The following is a 23,464-nucleotide window of genomic DNA, read 5'->3' as shown; positions in this document are numbered from 1 at the left end:
GAAAAAGACAACTGGAAAGACTTTTTGCCCCACGTCGTTCACGCCTATAACTGCACAAAACATGAGGCCACAGGGTTCTCCCCACACTTCCTAATGTTTGGGCGTCATCCACGGCTGCCTGTCGACCTTTTGTTCGGCCTAGGAACTGACAGAGAGACTGAAACACCAGAAGGCTATGTGAAAAAGTGGGCAAAGAGAATGGAGGAGGCATATCGTATCGCCACCACTAACAGCCAGCAGTCCAGTGCCCGTGGAAAAAAATATTATGACCAACATGTGAAAGGAGTTGTCTTGGAGCCCGGAGATAGAGTTGTGGTACGCAACCTAGGAGAAAGGGGAGGGCCAGGAAAGCTCAGGGCATATTGGGAGCAAACTGTGCACATAGTCAAAGAACGAATCAATGACAGTCCTGTTTACAAGGTGTACCCTGAGACCAACCCTCAGAGAATCAGAGTGCTCCACAGAAACCCGCTCCACCTTGTTAATGACTTACCGATAACAACAAATCAGGAGAAAGATAAAGTACCCATTAAGAATAGAGTCAAAGCTCGCAGAACCAGTCCAAGTAACAGAGACAGTAGTGACACGTCAGACTCGGGGAGTGACTCCAGAACACGCTACTGGCTTAGGGTCCCAGTAACTGAGCCACAGAGACATGAAGTCACCCAAACTCAACCAACACCCTCAAACGTGTCTACGCCAAGAGAACGAATGAGACATTCATCCCCGGACATTACAAACAGAGACACTTTTGTTGTGGATCAAGATCCAAGTGAAAATGAACATGTCCCTATCCCAGAAAATGACAATGAACAAAGAGAATGGATGGATTGTGAAGGAGACACTGAACCACTCGGACCTGAAATGGCGTCAGAACAGGAGCGACAAGCTGCATCACAGGAGACGGTGCTCTGGAGATCAGCACGGACGAGGAGGCCACCACAGACTCTAACTTACCACTCCTTGGGTCAGCCTTCAGATATGCCACGAGGGACATTTGGTCAAGTGGGGCTATGTGGATTACAAACTCTGCCAGTGTGGGGAATGCAGCCATATTTCATGAACTCCTACACTCCTTATCAGTCTGTGCCTTATACGAAAGTGCCTTATGCAATACCTAGCTTTGTGTACTAAATGCTAACAGGCTCCTGAAATACTGTGATTGTGGTCTTCGCGGAGTAATTGATGTTATGGTGATTGAGATTTTTAAGTGTCGGGAACCCTTTCAGGATGACTACGCTGCTGCTTGTTTATGGTGTTTAGTAGGGGCTTAAGAGCTTTACTAACATTAGTTTCAGGTAGTATATAAATAGCTCTCTCGGTAAAAAGAAGGGGCGGTATTTAACTGACAAACTCCACATTGGGAGTTCACTGGCTGTCTATTATGATGCTGTTATTGGATCACTCATTATGCATGTGTGGTGCACCTAAAGATATGTCACCACATTGTTTTCAGTTAATTTATTATTTCATAATTGGCAATTATACGTTTTACGTTTTATTTTGGGGGCCACGTTTATATTTTTAGAACATTATGATGTTTTGTGCCTGCTGTCCTGGATTTGGTGGTTGGAGAACAGAAAAGGGTAAAGCGGAACCTTTGTGCGCTTGGTGTTGCACCCAGAATGGTTTTGGGGAGGGACCTTCTGTCCTCGCTCCCAGATGCAGTCTGGATGAGAATGCCAGCGCACCGTGAGAGTTCTGATCTGATGTCACATTGTGTTTTCCAGGCTGCACTAATTCACCCCGGCACTTGGGGCCCGTAACACATGTAAATGCTACTCTTCTCTACTTTTACCCGACTCCCAGTTTCTGTCACAGCAAGTGTGCGGTTTGCTAGTTGCATGATAGCCTCGGAAATTTGCAGATGAAGCCAGCGCTCTGTTATAATCAGAACACTGCAGTTACTGACATTCCGATTCCTGGCAAGAAGTAGTTCCAAGTCATCCATTTTGTTGGCCACAGACCTGGCATTGGTAAAGGAATATGCTGGGAAGAGACAGCCTGTGGGTTTGTTTTCTGAGTTTAGTCAGGAGAAAAGGTTGACATTTTTTTAAGTCTTTCTTAAGATCAGTGCTGCCAGTGTCGCTTAACAAGATGTTCTGTTAAAGATTTTTACTGTAACTGGAACTTACAGTAACAGTGCGCACCCCGAAGAAAAGCTGACGCAAGTCTTTGTAGAACTGTTTTGTGATATTAACGTCACTCAAATGTCTGGGGGTTAAAAAAAAAAAAGCAATACATGGTTCTGAACGGCTGCACATGAGGGATCAATGAATCCAAATTCTCGTCATTCCTGTGACTCATCCACACAGGTCCTGCTGAGTGGAATTCCTGGTTCCTATGCTGGAAAAGTAATCTGATGCTGTGTAAGGCCCATTAAAAAGATCAAAGACCAGTACTAACAGGGGTACAGGTAACTAAGTACTTAAGTAAAAGTAACTAAGTACATTTACTCAAGTACTGTACTTAAGTACAATTTTGAGGTATCTGTACTGAGTATTTCCATTTATTTGATAGCTTCAGTTACTAGTTACTTTTCAAAATCAGATAATAAAATGCAGTAGAACCACAAGGCTCTTTTGAACCTTTTAACAATCTAATATTTTTTAGTATATCACTAGCGTGGTGTAGAACAAAATTATCTATGTAGTAATACTGCTTGCAAACCAATGATGGTAAGATGATGTCATGGGTTAGGACTGGATAAGTCTGACTTCTTCCTACTCTGTTCAAGCAGGTACTAGGTATAAGCAAATTGATAATGCATTTGTGGATATGTGTGAAATTATGTGTGTTGACATATTGACTGTCGTTACATGTTTGAAAGAATAAATCAAATCAACTCAAATCAAACCTCAGTGAGAAATTCACAAGTTACCCAGCAGTAATTCAAATTCTAAAATCATACAGTACTTAAAATTAGCTATACATTTGTTAAAGTGACGAACACAATAATGCCTGAATAATTATAAGCCAATAATAAAATATATATTAATGTAAACTACACCATTCTGCATAATGAGTACTTCCGCTTTCAGTGCTTTAAGTATATTTTGATGCTAATACCTATTTACTTTTATTTAAGTGACCTTTTTATGCAGGACTTTTATTTGTAACATAGTATTCTTGCATTATGGTATTGCGACTTTCACGTAGGTAAAGCATCTTCCACCACTGAACAGGTCAGAAACACTTATACTGTTTCACTGGTAACCTGTTGGTCTGTAGATTAGTTTGTGTCATACACTGCATAATAATTGCATCCCTTCTTCGAACCTTAAAGTGCTGATGGATACTGCAGTATTACAGTGTGCAAGTGTGAACAGTCTGATTAAAGAAGAGCACACACTTCTTCTGAGGATGTGACTCATAAGTTCCCATAACTCTTCTGACACCTAAGTCTTCATGAATTATTAATAAAGTGTCACATTCCAGGAGGTGACTCCTTGTCCTGCAGGGATGCAGTTTGATTGAGCCCCGGAGCAAAAGGGACATCCAAACACAAAACTCTGGACTCACAAAAATGCAAAAAGTCACAAAAAGTAAAAATGGTTGGAGATCATTTGTGCACACTGAGAGCTGTGGACAAAGTAAACAAATATACAGACTGATCTACCTGGTACAAAGGAAATCACCTAGACCTTTTATGAGAAGTATTTTGAGAAATATTTTGCTGAACCAACTTCAAAGATCAAACGGGTAACACAAATAAAGACATATATATAATATGAATATAAAATGACACAGCAATGAGTTTTTTTTCTGACCAAAAGCATTCATGTCTACTCATAACCTAGTGAAGACCACCAACATCATCTTAAAATGTTTTCCTCAAGATGTCACATACTGGCAGGCAAAATCCCGATTTAAAAATAGTTTGGACATTCCAGATGTCAGCTCTGTTTCTGGCAAGAAATCTGCCTAAAACACTAGAGAACAGGTCTGAAGAAACTTCAGACAGTACTTCGCAAATATCCATCCAATTTAAACATTCTCTTTATTTCTTCATGTTTGTTTTTGTCATGAGTAATAAACTATTCCCGTTGAAAATACAAGCAGGACAGTATCACCCAATTATTTAACTTCCCAGAATCACAACCTTTCACATGTCTTTTCCTGTTTATTCTGCCCAAAGCATGCCAATGAATACATGCCAATCGTTTTTTGAGACCGTTATGTGTGTGTGGACATGCTCTGACCATGGGGGAGCACATGAATGAATTAGTTAACAGTATGCAGACTTTATTGTAAGTTACCCTGAGAGAAATCTGAAATCACCACTATGGTCCTGTTCTGGTCCCTGTGGATGCCGGCCTTCCTCTAATACACGCAGATTCTTGGTCTCTGAGGTTCAGAGAAACAGAAACTTGCTCTGCACAGCTACTCCCCTCCTGCTCTGTGGAACAACAACAGACATCTGCTCCCAAAAATAGCCACTCTCTGTTAAAAATACATAAATTTCATCAGTTTTCCGAGAAGAAGACTAAAAAAAGTACAATATTGGAAACAATACAGGAAAAAAAATGATGGTAGAGAAATGTGTGCTTGAAATGTGGCCAAAATAGCTACGGTGTAAAGAGAGGATGCTTAGAAACATCTGGCATCTATGTTATTACATCACAATGCAATGGTTTTATTGGTCACGGGAAGACAATACTTGGTTATTCTCTGTTGTAGTAGCTCATTATGAAACATAAACATCTGACTCGGGCAATTCTTTTAAAACAAAACCTAAGGCTGAAAAGATAATTTATTTCTGCAGAAATGATTATTGACAATGGGAGGAAAGAAGTGACACTCATTACTGGATCATGTATGCCAGTGAGAATCCGGCTTTCACATTATATATGTGTGACTGTTACGTAATGTGTATCGGGAAAAAACAGGCTGATAGCTCATGTAGTTTTTAACTATAAATTCAAAGCTACAGTGGAAATCAATTGCCTACAGAGACTGTTTGAGGGACACATACAGTAACTGCTGCCTGGACTACGTTCAGAACACCACACCCCTAATCTGTCACACTGAACCGGAAAACGGATGATTTCACTGTCTTAAATTTGCAAATGTTCAGACAAACACCAGCTTAAGTTTATTCTGTATCTAAGATACATTGTTAGATTGTATACAAATGTGATATTTGAAAATTTCTGACATTTTGGGACAAATCATGCATTGTACATTTGTATCCATTTAAAATTAAAGGATTGTTCTGGATATCTGATACCCAAATATATCCAACTATCTGTATGTACAAGGATTGATCAAACTCAAATGAGAATTATTAATGTACAGTGATGAAAGTTAAATAATCACTGTCAAAGTGTACTGAGACATGTTGTGTTATGGTACCTGCTAAATGTCACTAAGTGTAGTATGTGACATAAAAGGCAAAAGTTTTGTTTAAAAAATGTTGCTATTATCCATAGCTATAATACATCAGTATTCTAAGGTTTGCACAGGAAGATGAAAGTGTTTCTCTGGATTTGCTATTTCAGTAAGTAGTGTTGTCTTTATCTTTTGTTATTGTTAAAACACGTTTGACCAAAACACTTTGCCCACTGCTGCTCCACTGGAGTTATTTAGAGGCTACCCCATGAGACTAAGACACGTGTTTAGCTCTCTTTCCAAGTACTTCTAAATGAAACCTAACTTTATCAGCTAATCCCAATTTTGATAAATTAGTCTGTGTACATTTTTGCACTGTGAGTCAAACATGCTGAACATTAGTTACCAAAAATGCACTGCATATTCAGCTTACCTCCCGCCTCTTGTCCTGCCACCAGAGGATTCAGGGGTATGAGATGGGGAGAGGTAAGTGGGTGGGTGGATGAGGGGGGAAATGGGGGGTCAGAGAGAAAGAGGTGAGTAAGAGATGAGTCAACAGCCCTCGACTATAAGATATCCTGATGGAGCCCAACAGTGTCATACATGCAGTCACCAGCCAAGGTAAGGTCAGCTCTCCTCTCCATCTCACTGCCTGTCTCATTCTCCATCTCCTTTCCTTACACACACTTGCTTCACTTGTTCCAATTGCATATGGTCCCACGCCATTTCCATCAGTGCATCAGCTTGTTAAAGCCTTGGCTTTTTGTGATTTGGAAATACTGGCTGTATGTGCTTGCTTTGGTGTAGCTGGTTTTTAGAGACATTTCATGTTAGCTACAGGTCCAGCTGAGGTTTTTAAGCGGGTCTATTCTTCACAGGGCATGCAGCATGTATGGAAAAACCAGGGTGAAGAAAAAGATTGTTAGGCAAAGCCAGTGGTCTTTGGACCAGTTACACAGCCAGGAATTCACAGGTGTCACTATCACAAATATTTGCTGCCAAAATCAAACATATTGAGTAAATTTCTAAAAGAAAGCATGTGTGTAAGCTGACCTGCATGTTGACATGAACTCTTGACTGCTGTTTTTGTTGTGAAACATCCAGTGAAAGATGGGGAACTACAAACTTTAAGAATAACCTGTATAAATACTAATAATATCTAATTGCATTCTTCTCCTAGGAATATCAGTGCACATCCCAGGAAATACTACAAATATGGAGTACACTGATTCTTCTCCTAGGAATATCAGTGCACAAAGTACTACAAATATGGAGTACACTCTAGCACTACTGTTTTCTTTGCTGCATGTTATAAATGTGGGCACCGCTGCTCCTCTGCCTGTGGAAGTAGTGAAGATGAAGTCAAAAGTGAAGTGGATGGCTGAACAGCTGGTGGTTAGGCTGGACAAGGATTTCCAAGTAAGATTTGTAGTTTTGCTTATGAATCTAGGGCGTTTAGAGAAGTTGTACTGTTTTCACCTGACTCACGTTCCCTTTTGTTGCAGGCCCCTGTCGGCCTGACACTCAGCCCACCTGCTGATGATCTGGATGGACCTTCCTCCATAGTGTCGGTCTTGGACGGTTATAACAGCCTGATCTCTGACACACTTAACGGGGTCTCCCAGGTCAAGCTTGACATCTCTTCACTGACAGGTTACATCAGTCAGTGGAGGCAGGGGCACTGCAGCGAGCAGCAGCCAAAGCCTCCGGTGCCAGGCTCCCTGCAAGAGTTACAAAGCCGAAAAGAGTTTATTCACACTGTGAGCATCGAGGCTCTCATGAGAGTGAAGGAGTTCCTCAATCTGCTGCTGAAAAATCTGGATCATCTTGAGACCTGCTGAAAGGCATTAGGATCAGTACAGCAGTAGGCCTCATCTTTGGACAAGCTATTTCCAGTTATGTCAAGTCAGCATCAGTGATGTCTGACTTGGTTCCACTGGCTATGCTTCAATGTGTTTTGAAGGCAATTTTTTCTTGAACATGCACTTATTTATATACATATGTATTTATTTATCTACTGTATTTAGAAGATATGTATTTTGTACTAAACTTTTTTTCATCAGCATATTTGCAGAAAAAGGGAACTTTTCACAGGAATGTTTATATGCCAACAGATCTAGAGTATGTTTTGCACACAAATATAAATCAGATGCTCATAGATTTGTAATATAACCAGTGTTGTGTCAACTCTTAAAAAAAGAGCTACACTTAATTTAGTCATAAAGCTGAATTAACAGTGTATGGCTGAGTGCAGCCAGAAAAAAAACATCACCATGAACAGTGATGTCATCTCTTGAAACTTGGCAAGAATTTAAACAATGTGTTTGTATGAGAACTGGTAGAACAGGAAGAGGAAAGGGCAACTTTAATTTCAGTGCAATATCATCAGCTCTTCCAAAATGGCTATTTATGTCCATAGGTATTTTGTATGTTATGTACAGTTGACATTATTTTTTTATAACTACTGGATTTAGGCCATAAATAAATAAATACATTGTGTATGAAAGTTTGTCAGTGTTGTGTAAAGAGAGAAAGATGAGATGATAAAGACCTGAATGCAGTGAACATGGCACATACACTAGGTTAATATACTGTATAATGTCACTTGTTGGTCATCTCTTGCTCCACGTGTATCTTCAGGGTTCATGAGTGGGATGGTGTTTATACAAAGATATCAGCTTATGATTAACTCCCGCTACAAACTAATGGCAGGTGTTAACATGAACTTACATCTCTCTGAACCCTGCAACAAATATAAATTTAATAAAAATATGTAAATATTACCAATAAAACAAATATAGGTATCAGGTACATTTAATGTATTTTCATAAAAAGACCACAAAAAACCTGTATCCTTACATTGTTCATTATTTAAAAAATAAAAATAAAAAAAACATGAGCATGGATTAGAAATGCAAGAATAAGATCCATGACAGTACGGTTTAACAGGATCATTAGGTAATGTACAATATAACACAAAACACATTTATGAGAGCCACTGTATTTATTCTAAAACCTCAGGATATCAAATATACAGGACCTCTGTTGTGGTAACCCTCAAATACTTAACTCTCACAAGCGCACACACACACCTAACTGTCAAACCACTTATTTCTTTTGATACCAGTATTTTTATCACAGTTTCCCATGAGTTTCTTCTTGTATTGCTCCACCAGGCTGTCGAAACGATCCCCATCCCTACTTCTGAAATGCTTCTTTGCTGCTTTACCCTTCTGGAAAAACAACACAATAAAAGATAATTATGAGCACAGGTTCCTCTTAAATACCAGATTGTTTGTCAGTAGGTTATTTTGTATCATCCATCATCTGTAGCCACTTAACCTAACGAGGTTTGCAGGGGGGCTAGAGCCAATCCCAGCTGACATTGGGCGAGAGGTGGGGTACACCCTGGACAGGTCGCCAGTCTATCACAGGGCTGACATGTAAACAATCACACACCCACACGAGTAATTTCAGAGTTGCAAATCAAGATAAGCTGCACACCTGTGGACTGTGAGAACCCACGTAGGCACTAGGAGAACATGCACACTCCACACAGAAAGGCCCCGGGTCGACCCGGGCTCGAACCTGCAACCTTCTTTCTGTGAGGCGACAGCACTAACCACCTCTTCACTGTGCTGCCAATTTTGTATCACATAACATTAAATATTAAAAAAATACTTTAAGCTCCCAGATTGGCCCCCACTTAACCCCTAGCTCCAGCACCTGTCCAAACAAATCTCATGACATCAAACCAAATAATGTTGTGTTCCAACATGTTTGTTTAATTCAGTACCAGGAACTTCGCTGATGCATTTTAATATAATGAACCACATCCCACACAGAGGTGCACCTGTAAGAAATGCAAACACCTTCCAGAAAAATCATTGCTCTCACATGGTGCAGAGTGAATAGCACGTCTTCCTCTACTGGAAAACAAAATGCCTGTTTTATTTTCAGCTTCTTGGTGTTTGTTAGTGGCCTAAAACTAGCTTCCACCTAAACAGTGTTAATGCCATTTTACTTCTACACAGCCAAAGGGTTGTCACCAATAAATAATTGATAAACATTTTGTCACCAAAAATACATTTTCATTACTTTCATATTGTCAGAAACATACACTTTAAACATATATCTCTTGTAAATATTAAACTATAACAATGTTGCCCTTGTGGTTTGAGATTTGGCTGCACTTTTAATCAAAAGTCAGATCATGTGAATGACACAAATACCTTGGTCAAATGCTTTCAACCAACTTCTGTTACTTCCAAAATGTTTGTCATGGTCTAAAATAATGCTGCTGCTGCCTTTTCAGCTGTCTTCTCCTTAACAGCACTGTTGTAATCCAACACCAGTTTCATTTTGTAGCACCACAACATAAAATTTGATATCTAAACTACTGGGAAACATGAATGTGATGCCCTCAGGAACCTGCGGCAGCATGTTTTCATGCTTAAATACAGATTTTTGTAATGTATTCACACATTATGGTTGTTCATTGTCAATAGTGTTAAATCCTTCAGAAACTTTGACCCTCTGCAGGTCTATCAGACAGACTATCAGCAGCAGCAGCCATGTATACAACTATCTGAATTTGGTTTCTGGCACAGTGTTTTATAAGTAAGGATCTTGACCATCTCAGAACATTTACAGATTTAGGTGCTTATCTGGTGCTCAAATGTGTCTTGAGGTTACTCCCAAGCCTTAAGAGCTTTAAAATTAGGAATGACAAAGCTGCTGTCTTTGGCATGTGAATAAAATCCCAGATTATAGAAAAAAGGAGAGAACATAAGAATGCAAAGGAATATGTATAAACCTGGTGTCTGGGCTGTATGGGCTTTTCCATCTGTCCTCTTGGACGCTCTCTTCTGTTGGATCCAGGTCTTGATTTCTTGGGTGGTGGGGCCTGCTGCTTTCCTTTATCACGCATTCTGCAAAGGACAACAGTTTACAAATTGCAGTTTAGGATTGATGCCCACTGGTGAGTTACAGTGAGTACTTTTATAAGGGCTGTTTGCATCTGACAAGTCAAAAATAGGTCGCATCAGGTATGCAAATTGGGAAAGACCACTTATGGTAAACAGAGTGATACAGACCTAAACTTTGAGCATTATTAGTCAGATTTGTCCAGCAATGACATTCAAAGTGGATTTAGAATTCAAAACACTTGACCTGGGTAGTTTAACAGGTGCGCTAAAGTACAAAAGATTCACAAACATGTGAGAATCATTCATCTCTACTATAATGTCAAAACAACTGAGATGTGTAGTAGCAAGGCACTTTCTCAAGACAAAATGATCTGTTGTTGATGAAAGCAGACATACACTGTATATACATAAATGAGTACACTGCAGAGAGCAGACTAGTAACACAGTGTTTCCCATACACTGATTTATTTGTAGCAGGCCACAACTATACTGGCTCTATTTCTCTCTCTCTCTCTCTCACACACATACACAAACACAAACACATGATGACGGACCACCTCCAATCTGTGTTTTTTAACATAATGCTGTCAGTCATGGAGATCCAACTGTTTTATTAAGTTATTAGCAAAGCTAGTAAGGCTGGATAAGCTAACGTTAGAATACAGCTGTTGCCGAGGTCAGCACGCTATATATAGCATGGATGTCCATGCACCTGCAACTGGATACAGTTAATGCTAGTTCATAAACTCTGATGCTGGATGTTTGCCCCCTCAGTCCAGAAAAATATCAAAAAAACACTTGTGGGAAAGTTGATCAGTCCAATCAGTGTGATCAGAAATCCAAATGATTCATTTTGAATATTTATTGGTTTCAACCAGTGCTGTTGAAGCAGCAAGACACGGTCAGGAAGAAAGAGATGTAGGAGAGGAGGAGAGCTATGGGAGAGAAAGCTAGTGCGGAAGGGACAGGTCAGATGAACAGCACTATATCATTACTTATTATCATTTTATTTCAAAAACATATGTATGAAAGCATTAAGCTACCACCACAATTAGAATGTAATTCTGTAGGAAACACTGTAATGGCTATAAAAACTCTACCTGAGCTTAGGTCCTCGATGAGAAGGAAAAGGTAGAACCTTCTTTCTTTTCTTTCCATCCTCCAGATCTATGTGCTCAACCTCAGGGTTGGTACGAAAGCCAGAGTAGTGTCTGTCCTTCTGGCTTTGAGGAGGAGCTGATAAAACACATTAGAGGGAACAAAGAGAAACTTGAAAAAATGTCAATGGTAACAGCAAAAATAAGGTCACGTTGAATTTAATTCAGTGTTACAGCTAGTCAGTGGTAACATGGTTTCTCCACAGCATCTGCTTGATCTGCATTGTTTTCTCATGTACAAAACATAGATATTGATGTCATACCGCTGTCCTTTACTGTCTGCTCTGATGTGGGCTGTGGTCTACTTCCACCTTGTCTAGGTCCTTTTCCATCTCCAGCTGTCTGCAACTCTCGCCTTTGGAAAGGTCCCTGCAAAAATATCCACATAGGTTACTTTTCATTTGGGGAAAATTAAAATCAAAACAGGCCGTAGCACACATTACATGTGTAACATTCACAGAAACTGATACAAGCACACCTTGCTTTTGTGTCGTCGCATTTCTTTTATTTTGAGTTTCCTTAAATCCTCCAGAGAGAACTCCACAATAGGTCTCTGCAAAATGACACACAATGCACAGTTATGCTTGAATGCTTCATTAACACAAGATTACTAGCAGACCAGGAAGAGAAACATACTGATGTTCTGCATCAAACTATTTAAAGACAAACATTTTAAGTCTAAAAGTCTTACGGGAAAGGCAATGGCAACAAGGCTGCTCTTAAACACCCTGGTAATGATTTTAGCACTCCAGTACTCCATCGCAAAAACATACCTTGTGTGAGCCAAAAATGTCAGGGTTGTTGTTGAGGTAACGGAGTGTGCTGAGAGCATGTTCGTGGTCCTCAAACTGAACAAAGCCATAACCCAACGATTGTCCCATCACCTGACCCTTCTCTGGCTTTCTGTCATACATCACTCGACACTAAAAGGAGAACACAAGATGTATACACACAAACAGCATTAACAAGAATGACAACACCACCCCCTGCTGGGCTCACAGACACAGTGACTTTAATTCTGTGGCAGCCTAACACCCATTAACACAGCATATGTCCAGGATTGTTTAACTAAGCTGCAATAAAAAAATAATCATCTATTCAACACTGCTATGTTTAATGAAGCATCTACCAGCATGCCATATCATCTCACTTCGGTAATGCGGGCTCCCTTGACTCCTTTCACGGCTTGAAGGCAGAGTTCTCTGAGTTTTTTACTGTGCACCGACTTGGGTAGATTATGGACACACAGGCGAGTCTTAGACATAAACACATTTAGGTCCCGAAGCTTGGCCCTCTTTATTTCTTCAAACTAAGGGAAACAGACAACACCAAAGATATGAGCAGGGGTAGTTGACAGATGATAAGTGTAAGATAAACTAATATTTCATTCATTCATTCATTCATTTTCTACCGCTTAATATTTATTTATTTTTTAAATCTCCAAACATAAATATATGAAAATGAACTCACTCTGGCTCTTTTGATCATGTCTGCTTCAGGCACACCCTCTGCAGCCTTGGTCCCAGCACGGATCACTGGGTGTTGAAGTCAGAATTACATTCAGTGTAGAACTGACTTACTGTATTGTCCCTAAATGTAACCATATAATAATATGTCTCACATTGGGATACCCTGTTTTAGATGGAATTTTAAGGATGTTGTAAAATCTAGAAGGATTTATTAGCAGAAACGGGCTAAAGTATGCAGCATTATGTTTTTATTAACGTGTAATCACCAGGAAATAAGTTTAGTTGTGTTTGTTTTCTTTAGCTTAGAATGAGCCTTTTATATCTACATAGGAGCGGGTCCCCTATCATGAAGGTATGCCATGTTTTTACAGCAGCCCAGAACAGACGAACCACACACTTGTTCTAGAGCGTCAATTTCATCTTTTCACATTAAAGTAGCAGCTTGAATATGGAGACGCAGACGAAGAAGTAATGTTAGAAACAAGAGGAAGCATTTCCATGAGTTTAGGAACTATAATTTGAAGAAATGGAGGTTGCTGAACATTGCAATCTGTAAACTCACCACTAGATGTCACTAGTCAAGCAGAGTGAGAGAATGGAACATGTGGTAAGGAAAGACAATGAAAGAGCATGAAATGGGTTTACTTACATCCCTCTCTGGCCAGGTACAGGTTCCTGGTGCCTGTTTCTACTTTCGCCTTGCTCACTTTCAGCTTGGCAGCATCCTCCCTGCACACTGCTGCCACAATCAATAGCTTTCTGCCATCTACACGGATGCCACCACTCTGCATCAAAGAACCCAATGTTACAACAACAGCAACATCAAAACACTGCACCAAACAGGACAAAAATATCAGATAGAAGGGATAAGATGAGAGTGCATATTACCTCTGCCTCATCCTGTGAAGCAGCTATGCATCTGTCTGCAGCCTCTTTAGACTTAAACTGAGCAAATGCACAACCTGGTAAAACAACAGACCCAAAATTAGCCAGTCGACCCGTCATCAAAAACAACACACAGAAGTACATCAACTACTTCTGACTGAACCTTTTGAATGCTGTGTGTCTGGGTGGAGAACAATCTTAATGTAGTTAAGCTCTCCATACTGTAGGAGAACTTCCTCAAGACCCTCTTCCTCTGTGTCAAAGGACAGGTTCCTAAATCAGCCAGGAGTAAAGTGAACAAATAAGATAAGTGATGCAAATACTCGTAGAGTTTTAAGACGAAGCTGTGAGAAGAATTGCCCACCTGACAAAAACTGTTCTGCCCTCTTTCACATCTGAAGGGAGACGTTTCTTCAAGGTTTTCTTTTTAGCTAGAGTAAAAAATTAATGGACAAGCAGTGTGGAATGTGTGCATGAAAGAAAATCTTTACATTACATTCAAAAATAAGAAAACATAAGAAGAGATGGTATTACTGTACCTGATTCACCGCCTTCGTCGTCATCATCTTCATCATCATCATCATCATCATCCTGACTTTGATCCTGATCATCATTTGAATCAAGGCTACTCTTGTTATCATCATCATCCTCCTCCTGACTGTCTTGTTCCTCCCTATCACCTTCATCATCATCATCATCATCCTCCTCACTATCTTGTTCCTCATTATCATCTTCATCATCATCATCTGACTGGGATTCCTCCACCTGCTGCACTGCTGCTTTCAAAGTAATTCTGTGGAAAGATGTGGCCTAAATGGTTAAACTTGTTCCAGTGACCAACAACATATGAACAGGGGTATACAAATTTGAGATTCACACTTTTTCTTCACAGATGATGCTCGTTTCTTTTCTTCGTTGCCGTCTTCAGCATCACCCTCTGTGTCTGGCTGTTTTGCAGTTTCCACCTTTACATTTTTATTTCCTATGAAATAAATAAAATAATGACATTTATCTTTAATTTGCTGTAGACATCTTTGACAAGAACCATTAGGAGACACAATTTATTTTTGTTTCTATACAGCTTAAAGGTTGTTTTTTTTTTTTTTTGGATTATAAAAACAGAAGAGGCTGTTTACAATGCTCATAATTACCTGCATGTGAGGATTGCTGTGTGGCAGTAAATATGTCCTTAGGTATAGCCCAGTCAACTGCTACCTGTCGACCTATGAATCAAACCGTAACTAAATAGGTTTTTTTCTCAAAGTGATTTGTGGGTGTTTCTTACACAACAGTAACACTAATGTCTTAGTCACTTACCTTTAATCTCCCTCAGGTTCATAGCATTAAGGGCTCTTCCAGCCTCAGACATATTTTTAAACATGACAAAAGCAAATCCTCGCATCTTCCCATCTGTACAAAAAATAGGAATGACACAACTGATCAACATACCCAATTGTAACACATCAAATTGTGGCTTGCTGTGGTTCTTGCATTCAGAAAGAATTAAAACCATTCTTACCAGGTTTTAGGGGAATTTTGGCCTCAAGAATAGTTCCAAATTTGCCGAATACTTGCTTCAGATCTTCTTCTGAGCACTGTAACACAAGCCACGCATCACACTACAGGTCAACCAATGAGTGTAGCAAATAACAGTGAAACTCAGAGAATGGATCAAAGTGAGCTTGCCCATTCTTGCATTCCACAACCATGCAGCATACTGTACCTGAAAACTGAGGTTCCGTATGATGAGTTTAGATTTCAGTTGTTTTTTCCTGAAGCTTTGGGGTTGCTGCTCATTTTTATTTGGTGCAGCTGGTCGCTCTTTTGGTGCTAAGTGAGACATAAGCAAGGTTATCTAAGAGGCAATGTGACAGCTGTCACAATTTCTAGTGTTTGGACATGACTTTGTCCATACCAGTTTTCTTTTTGTCTTTGATTTTCCTCTTCGCCAAGGTCAGAGAAAGCTTTTTTCCGTCGTATTTTATTATTTCTTTCAAAGCTCGCTGCACATCTTCCTCCATGGAATACGTGACATAGCCAAATCCCCGACATGTTTCTGTGCCTGGTATATTAATACGATATCAATGGTTACATTTGTTTTTATTGAACTATAACTGCTTAGTACACTGTGATCCAACAGCTACTGTATATCTCCAGTTATGGAAAGTTGGTTTATTTTGTATTAAAAACAAACAAAAACCCACAAAAACTCTGAACAAACGACAGCGGCAACATCACCTTTCTCTCTGACCACGAAGCATTTCTTTACCGGACCGATTTCAGAGAATATCTCCTCAAGGCGTTCCGTTGTAGCAGAAGCTGGCAAAGAACCCACGAATATAGTCTGCGCCACCATCGCTCTCTGCTGCCTACGGTAGCTAACGTTAGCTCGCTAAAGTCAGCCTTTCTGTATCGGTAATGAATCACAAAGTGACGTTTAATTTAACAATCCACCATTCAAAGATAATATCAAATTATTCGATATGTAAAGAATCAGCAAAATAGATAAACACAGCAGAATAGTTAAGCTTGAACACCACTAGCTACTAGATCTGATCAGATCGCATGGTTTACCATGTTTACATATGGGCACAGCCATCTTTGAACGTTAACGGAAATTGCCACCGAGCCGTCACTTCTCGCGTTTACTTTTAGAAATGCGCCGCCTACCGCCCTGGAGGTTTACGTGAGGCTGCAGTATGACAGGAATACGGACACAAAAATCACTAAAAAAAACTGTACAGGCCTATTGTTTGAGTTTTAATTCCTTAAAATGATTACTTACATCATCATCATCATCATTATTATTATTATGTTTTTACTGCAGAATAACTCAAAATGAATGGAACTGATGAAACCTTTGGGCAGACATAGTTCATGGAACAATCCATTAGATTTTGGTGCTAATCTGGATCATCATCAAGAACAAAGATTTTTGTTTTATGTTTTTTAAGAGGATTCTTCACCATTGTGAGATAGGGCCAACTTCCATACTTTTACTTCTATCTCCATACATAATACTTACAATTCTTGAACAAAAACTGCATAACATCCAGATAACATACACACTGATACACACACATACCGATCCAGAATGTTCATTTATAGGCTCACAGAAAACTCACTGCTGTGACGCAACAAATAATGCTACAAAGTTGGATCCTGATAAAAACCATCATTACTGAAATAAAGACCTAGTATGTGGAATGTGATTTCAAATGCTAGGGGTAGGATTTCATGGTCATGGAAACATTATGAGGGTCAAACTATCATGGAAGGTACCTAACGGCAGCATGGGGATAGTGAGCTGCCTCGGTGGAGGTTTGTGCTCTCTGATTGTTGTCTAGGTCTTAATACTGGGGCACATACACAGTGCTACCAAATGCTATTGGCAATTTGGCACGGAACAGAAAACTCTCAATTTAAAGTGCATTTAAGAGTGTTATATAAATGAGTCTGAAAAAAATGATACATAATAAGGATAATCTCCTTTATTGGCCAAGTATGTTACACAAAAGGAATTTGTTTCTGGTACAGAACAAAGGCAGCCATCTGCAGCACCCACTCAACCGATGGCTCTAACCATCAGGGGCAATTTGGGGGTTCAGTGTCTTGCCCAAGGACACTTCAACTGCATTCACCAAGATTCAAACCCCCGACCTTCCGGTTGGGGGACGGCTGCTCTACCCACCAAACCACAGCTGCCCCCACATCTAAGATGTGCCTTCATATTTACTTCTAAACCACACACAAAGAGAAAAAGTTCACAAAAAATAATCAAATATAATTACAGTACATGTATCTGAAATGTATAAGTATAGAGTCTCAGTCAGAAGTTTACATACACATATGTTCAAGACAAACTAAAAAGGAAAAAAATTAATCACCAGTCCAGAAATGTCACGTTACCATACATGTCTTTTGGCAAGTCAGTTAAGAGCTCTACTATGGCAAAAGGTAGAAAAAAAATTCCTTGGGTTGATCAGAAACACAATTATTTTGCTTTTAATTCAGAAACTCAGAACTCCAGTGAGTCAAAGGTTTACATACACCAGGTTTACAGTCGGAATCTTCCAAAAATGTACTTTGTATTAGAAGCTTTACATTCTGAGGGTGTAGCTGTGGCTCCAGTTTATGGCCTCCCTTCAGTCCCAGTGCCCTTTTGTCATTGGAAAATTGAAACTGGAAACCATAAGAGAAACAATCCAAGATCATAAGGGAAAAATTGACTTCCATAAGTCTGATTTCTCACTGGGAGTACTTTCCAAATGTCTGAAGGTATCACATTCATCTGTACAGACAGTAGTATACAAATACAAATACCACAGCAACACCACCCACTTACCACTGAGGCTCATTATGCTATCTTGGTGGTTAACTGGTTTAGTGTAAAAAAAAAGAAAAGAAAAGAAAAGAAAAAAGGCCAGCCTAACAAAAGCACTGAAGACAAACAAATCTTCGTAAAACTCTGACAGTTTCAGCACACATCAAAACAAATGGGCACCACAATTTAACCGAGGGACAAAGAAATTGGTGGAAAGGAAACGTGCAATTGTGTTAATGCAGTATCAGCTTTCTCAAGGCACTGAGTGTAAAAGTATGGTGTAAAAATCAACAGTGATGTTACACAACACTGAAGCTCTGTCTCAAAAGGTCAAGTGAATTGGATGAATTAGGGTGTTATCACACATTGTGTTTTGCTCATTGTCAAAAACAAAAACAATAATTTCTTGTAGGCAGTGTTGTCCCATCAAAATAATCTGTGGTGCTAGTGTGAATATGAACAGTTGTGTGGTGATGAAATTATGTTTTGACTTAGTGGAAAACTCTTGTCTGCACAAAGGCACATGTTCTTCTTCATAGTAATTTCTGAGTATTGTACAGTAAATACACCTCTCTGACTATATACACAAGGTCATTGAGGTCAAATTTCATTCAGTTATTCATTTTCAAAATTTTTTTTGTTTATCTTAAACTACCTACTACTGCTGTCAGATACAAAACTGCAGTAATAAAGATGTACAAATCTTCATGTATGTTGTCTACTTTGTTAAGAATTGAATTTAAGAATTTACATGTTGCATTTTTTTTGTTTGTTTGTTGTATTAATCACAATATCAACTAAAGCTTAGTAACTATTGATGCAAGTAATGCACATTTGGAGTGAGGAGTGAAGAGCCTCAGAGCTGTTTTCGGGAGCATCTGTGTTCTCACCCCAGGATAAGAAGCACAGTGTATTTAGATATACAAAGTGAAGTGCATTTGACCTTTGGAGTGTTTTTTCTAACTGCAAGCAATCAGTGGGTGACTGTGTCTGAGTTCAGACAGGCTGACTGCCAAGCTTACAGGAAATTCCAGTTTTATCTTCTTCTGCATGATCATGGAGATTTGAAAGCCTTTGTTATATTGTCATGCTACTTTTTTGTATGCACTTTACTGTAAAGCACATCTAATTCACTTGTAAAGAGAAAACAAGCAAAGTCAAGCTAATATGGCATTAATTTGTAATGAAACCATCTTACATCTTGGCCCTCAATGAAGCTATGTGGTGTTTGTGGAGAAACATGTCTAGGGTGGTCAAATACTCTTGCGGGTGCCTCTTTAGGTGACCTGCATGTATTGATTCCTCCCATTTCTTCCCTGTGACGTCAATGCCACGCAATTGCCAGTAATCGATCAAATCCTCCACAACTTGGTGGTCGCTCATCATGTCATTCTCGCAAAAGAAGAACAGCGCAGGGGCGGTGATGGGAGTGTTCCAAAATGTGTTGATGCTTGCATTAAAGCAGTCCACCGTTTGGTGTTTGAACATGCCAAAGTACATCAGGCTACCTTTCCTTACCAGCATCTCCCAACGAGGAAATAAGGTCTTACCTAGACCTGGGCAGAGAGAGGAAAACCACACTTCAGTCATTTACAATGAAAAAAGTATCCATTCCAATTCATATAGGTATCACTTCATGTACAAATACTGTATTATAATATTAGATCTAGCCTGTGTGAATGGCATAACAGATACTAATAAGATGAACTTAACTGATGTAAAGAAATTATGTTAATACTTAACTAACCTCTGGCCATATTATCCAAAGAGCCCACCACCAAGCTGTCATAGATTTGGCCTTTAATCCTCTTTGTAAAAGACTGATACGTCTGTGTGTCCCGGGATACATGTACCATCAGCTGAGCAAATGTGTAGCCACCTATAGAGAAAGCATGGACAAGCAGTGGACGGGATGCAAAACGCTCACTCTGGAGCAACTCCAGCAACTGCTTTCCATGATCCAGACCCCAGCGAGGCCAAAGGAACTCCATCACCTTTGTTAAACAAACAGAATGTTGAAGCACCTTTTATTTGATCATACAATCAATTTTAATTTTTAAGCATATTCACATACACTGGAATGTAAAAAAAAAAAAAAAACAATATACTAAAACAAATAAAATCAAAACAAAAACAATAAACAATGCACATAATCTGATTTATAATTTGGAAACAATAAAAACATGGCAAGCATATACATTAGCTGGTCAACCTGTGTAAGCTTATGGTCCTGGGAGGAGGGGACAGGGAATCAATTTATCTATACGAGTCTGAAGCCAATCCTAGGAGACGGTACTCACCCTGGACGGGTCGCCAGTCTATCTACAGGGCTGACACTCCTATGGGTAATTTAGAATCACCAATCAACCTAAGCGTAAGCTGCATGTCTTTGGACTTTGGGAGGAAGCTGGAGTACCCAGAGAGAACCCACGCAGGCACAAGGAGAACATGCAGCAGGGGCTCGAACCCAGAACCTTCTTGCTGTGCAATCATGCCACCCAGGGGAGTCAACTCTCTCCAGTATTTTGAATTGGGACTGCAGTACCCATTTAAATGCTTAGTGTCAGAGCTACATATTGTTCACTTAATATAATAGCTTTGATACGTTATGATACCAATCACTGACTATGTTCAACTATCAGAGTTAATGTGGTTTTTGGTTGTCCTTACCTCAGTCTCCGCTACAAGTACATCAAAGCCGGTGCGGAAGTAGATATCACAATACTTGGCCACAGCTTCAGGACGTGAACCCAACCATGGCAACATCAGCATAAGAGTTTTATTGTCTTCAGAAGTTTGAGCCTGGCATGAGGCTGGAGACTCTACTTCATTTGTGTACAAAGTGACATTCTTACTGAGGCGCTGGGCAATAATGCCTCTGCTCAAGGTTGTTCTGGCCAACATGGCAAATGCTGCCAAGCTTCCCATTCAATTATAGGTGACAAGGGTGTCTGCAAAAGAAGGAAATGACAATGAGAAGTGTCAGCATGACCAATATATAACTATCAATATACAACTCTAAAGAGAAAGAGTTTATAACATTTAAAATGTACATACGTTACCATCACAAACATTACATATGCCGTTTTTAGAGCTACCATTACAGTCGAAATGTCACCATACAGATAAACGATAACGTATTGTGCAGAATACAGAGAGCTAGCTTAGTGGTTAATGCTAATGTAACGTCGACAGATACTGTAGCTGTTAGCTTGTGTGTTTTCAAGCAAACTGAGTGACAATATTAACAAAACAAATTGACAAAGATAGATGTTGTGTACTGATATGGACTTAAGTTATCTCGGAAATAAAGCTTAACGATATACACCTATCACAAATAATAATAAAGTTAACAGTGCGAATAATAACGTTGATTTAAAAGATATTTAAAAAAAAGAACCTTAGCTAACCTTAACGTTAAAAAGAGGGCAGCTTTAAAACACTGTAACGTTAGTATTGACGTTAACATTAATCCCACTACTTCTTTTTGTAAGTTACTTTTAAGTGCTGGCTGAGTTAACGTCAGTAACCTGTTTAAAGTTTTCTGCCAGTGACGCTCTGACTGAAGAGTGCTATTCCAAAATATACCCAGGAGTGTGAAGTAGGCTAATTAAATACAAACCCTCTGTAAACAAAGACAGTCTAACCCCATCTCGTCTTCCGGTCATCGGCTTCCTGGTCATCGTGTTCCCGGAAAAAAAAAAAAAAAAAAAAAAAAAAAAAATGTATGTCAGCGGCTCTCCTGGCAAACTGCTGCCCCCCTTCGGAGAAAAAAACAACTGCTGGCAAACAAACTCAAACAAAGTAAAACCATTCTGATAGGCTACGTCGCATACATATAGCGATTTCTTTAAACTGTGAACTTTAGCCACACACTACTGATCCATGAAAAATATATATATATTTCTTGTGTTGTTATTGGTTGCACTGATGGAATATTTCTATCATTTCTATTATTCTGATTCTGCTTATTCAGGTCTTAATCATTCAGGTGATTATGTGAATGTTTCTACATGCAGTTTAAAGGTAGTTTTTTTAACGCAGGCTATAACAACATTTCAGTTACTTTGATTAAATTTATGTTTAATTTATGTTCATAAATAGTTATCATTATATTGAACAAGAATTTTTAAATGTATAATAGACATCTAAAACATTATCATTGTAACCTACAACCACCATTTTCCCCATCAGCTTACAGTTGAATAAATATAGCCTATTTAAATAAATGTAACAAAGCACAGGATTCCAGCTCTTTACCATACATTATAAAGATGAAGTTTGGCTGAGACCTTTACGTTGTTGTGGCCAAAGTTATATATCAAACAAAGAGACAATGTGTAAATCATGGAACAGAATCTACAAAAAAGCATAGATGCTGAACATAGATCTACAGGGCCCAACAAAGAAGAAAGGAAATGATCCTAAAAGGACATGCTTACGTGGACTAAATATACAGTACGCCAATATAAATTTATCATATCTAGACTCTTTATTCTAAGTGGGGGCATGGTTTGTTTTAGCTTCTGTCCTGATTGTCCACATCCCCAGCTTGACCCCAGTCCCTGCTGGCTTTGTCTGGCTGGAGGATGAATTATCTAAACAGAAACCAGTTGCCCAGTGAATCTGAATGTAGCATGTAATAATTTGGCCATGTCCCTCACTGAGCTCATGTGTTTGGCATGTTGTTGTCCTTTTCAAGTCCCTTTATTTACAGCTGGGTTGGTGCTTTTCTGTCCTCATCAAACAGCGGGTTAACCCCAGCCCTTGGGAAGTTCCTACCTTCACCACTACCTCACTGTCTAATTGATTTGAAATGGCACCCACTGTTTTTGTGTTTAGGTGAAACCTAATCCCATTGTTATGTTGTGTTTGTTTTTTAATCACGCAAGCAGAAGCATGAAAGCAGATGAAATTTAGGAGACATTGTTGCTCTCTTCATTCATTATTGGCTGTAGTATCTGCTTTCACAGCCAGCTTTATTTTTGGCAAGCAGAACCAGCCTTTACATCATTGCACTTTGCACTATGCACAATATGTTTCAAATCAAATCAAATAAAATCTGATCCATATTTAACACATTTTTGGACAAAAAAAGAACCAGTGTATAGATTGCTTACACAACAGCAATTTGGGCTTGAAAAATTCTTTGCCCTGCTAATTCAAAAATGATAAGTAGAAAGCTTAAAGTTGTACTTTTCACATCCTTACATTAGCCACAAAGAGTAAAGTATTCATGTGTGCCTGTGTCTTAAGCTCTCTGACTCTAAATGCATCCAAAGATACTGTATGTGGATCAGTTTCTATTTTAAACTCAACCTTGGGAATTGAATTAGGCCACGGTGCTACTGATTTCCCCCAGTGGGTAAA

The 23,464-nt window shown here is 39.3% G+C and overlaps 3 protein-coding genes across 7 annotated transcripts; 1 reads left to right on the top strand and 2 right to left on the bottom strand.

Moving 5' to 3' along the window:
- Positions 1–6,515: 6,515 nt before the first annotated feature.
- On the top strand, positions 6,516–7,800 carry LOC109967454 (leptin-like). Of its 2 annotated transcripts, XM_020613040.1 has the most exons (3): positions 6,516–6,559; positions 6,614–6,750; positions 6,837–7,800. In XM_020613040.1, the coding sequence occupies exons 1-3, from the start codon at positions 6,547–6,549 to the stop codon at positions 7,170–7,172; spliced, it is 486 nt and encodes a 161-aa protein (XP_020468696.1). In that variant the 5' UTR covers positions 6,516–6,546; the 3' UTR covers positions 7,173–7,800. The 2 variants fall into 2 exon arrangements, with proteins under 2 accessions (XP_020468696.1, XP_020468689.1); XM_020613033.1 differs by lacking the exon at positions 6,516–6,559 and having other exon boundaries at positions 6,593–6,750.
- A 237-nt stretch (positions 7,801–8,037) lies between these two features.
- On the bottom strand, positions 8,038–16,394 carry rbm28 (RNA binding motif protein 28). Of its 2 annotated transcripts, XM_020614268.1 has the most exons (21): positions 16,345–16,394; positions 16,009–16,177; positions 15,686–15,832; positions 15,494–15,600; positions 15,290–15,365; positions 15,088–15,180; positions 14,922–14,993; positions 14,650–14,752; positions 14,310–14,563; positions 14,135–14,201; positions 13,934–14,043; positions 13,774–13,847; positions 13,535–13,670; positions 12,887–12,951; positions 12,567–12,725; positions 12,190–12,339; positions 11,895–11,969; positions 11,680–11,785; positions 11,360–11,495; positions 10,148–10,262; positions 8,038–8,564 (listed from the first exon to the last, which is right to left on the bottom strand). In XM_020614268.1, the coding sequence occupies exons 2-21, from the start codon at positions 16,124–16,126 to the stop codon at positions 8,424–8,426; spliced, it is 2,304 nt and encodes a 767-aa protein (XP_020469924.1). In that variant the 5' UTR covers positions 16,127–16,177; positions 16,345–16,394; the 3' UTR covers positions 8,038–8,423. The 2 variants fall into 2 exon arrangements, with proteins under 2 accessions (XP_020469924.1, XP_020469914.1); XM_020614258.1 differs by lacking the exon at positions 16,345–16,394 and having other exon boundaries at positions 16,009–16,338.
- Positions 16,395–18,535: 2,141 nt separating this feature from the next.
- On the bottom strand, positions 18,536–21,803 carry LOC109968202 (transmembrane protein 53). 3 transcript variants are annotated; one of them, XM_020614303.1, is made up of 4 exons: positions 21,717–21,803; positions 20,765–21,045; positions 19,842–20,088; positions 18,536–19,650 (listed from the first exon to the last, which is right to left on the bottom strand). In XM_020614303.1, the coding sequence occupies exons 2-4, from the start codon at positions 21,020–21,022 to the stop codon at positions 19,289–19,291; spliced, it is 867 nt and encodes a 288-aa protein (XP_020469959.1). In that variant the 5' UTR covers positions 21,023–21,045; positions 21,717–21,803; the 3' UTR covers positions 18,536–19,288. The 3 variants fall into 3 exon arrangements, with proteins under 3 accessions (XP_020469959.1, XP_020469949.1, XP_020469968.1); XM_020614293.1 differs by lacking the exon at positions 21,717–21,803 and adding an exon at positions 21,505–21,710; XM_020614312.1 differs by lacking the exon at positions 21,717–21,803 and adding an exon at positions 21,625–21,710.
- Between the last annotated feature and the right edge of the window lie 1,661 nt (positions 21,804–23,464).

The sequence above is a fragment of the Monopterus albus genome, unplaced genomic scaffold (assembly GCF_001952655.1).
Source record: "Monopterus albus unplaced genomic scaffold, M_albus_1.0 scaffold5.1, whole genome shotgun sequence".
NCBI lineage: Eukaryota > Metazoa > Chordata > Actinopteri > Synbranchiformes > Synbranchidae > Monopterus > Monopterus albus.
Note: the sequence above shows the minus strand (reverse complement) of the source record. Positions and strands in the feature narration are given on the sequence as shown.

Bases quoted from the DNA above. Each gene is read 5' to 3' on its own strand.
- LOC109967454 (XM_020613040.1), top strand. The intron at 6,751-6,836 runs GTAAGATTTGTA...CTTTTGTTGCAG, and splicing joins GGCTGGACAAGGATTTCCAA to GCCCCTGTCGGCCTGACACT.
- rbm28 (XM_020614268.1), bottom strand. From the start codon at position 16,126: ATGGTGGCGCAGACTATATTCGTGGGTTCTTTGCCAGCTTCTGCTACA. The intron at 12,952-13,534 runs GTAAGTAAACCC...TTCAACACCCAG, and splicing joins GTACCTGGCCAGAGAGGGAT to TGATCCGTGCTGGGACCAAG. The intron at 11,496-11,679 runs GTATGACATCAA...GTGTTTTATCAG, and splicing joins GCAGACAGTAAAGGACAGCG to CTCCTCCTCAAAGCCAGAAG.
- LOC109968202 (XM_020614303.1), bottom strand. From the start codon at position 21,022: ATGGGAAGCTTGGCAGCATTTGCCATGTTGGCCAGAACAACCTTGAGC. The intron at 20,089-20,764 runs GTAAGGACAACC...TGTTTAACAAAG, and splicing joins TACTTGTAGCGGAGACTGAG to GTGATGGAGTTCCTTTGGCC. The intron at 19,651-19,841 runs GTTAGTTAAGTA...CTCTCTGCCCAG, and splicing joins TTTGGATAATATGGCCAGAG to GTCTAGGTAAGACCTTATTT.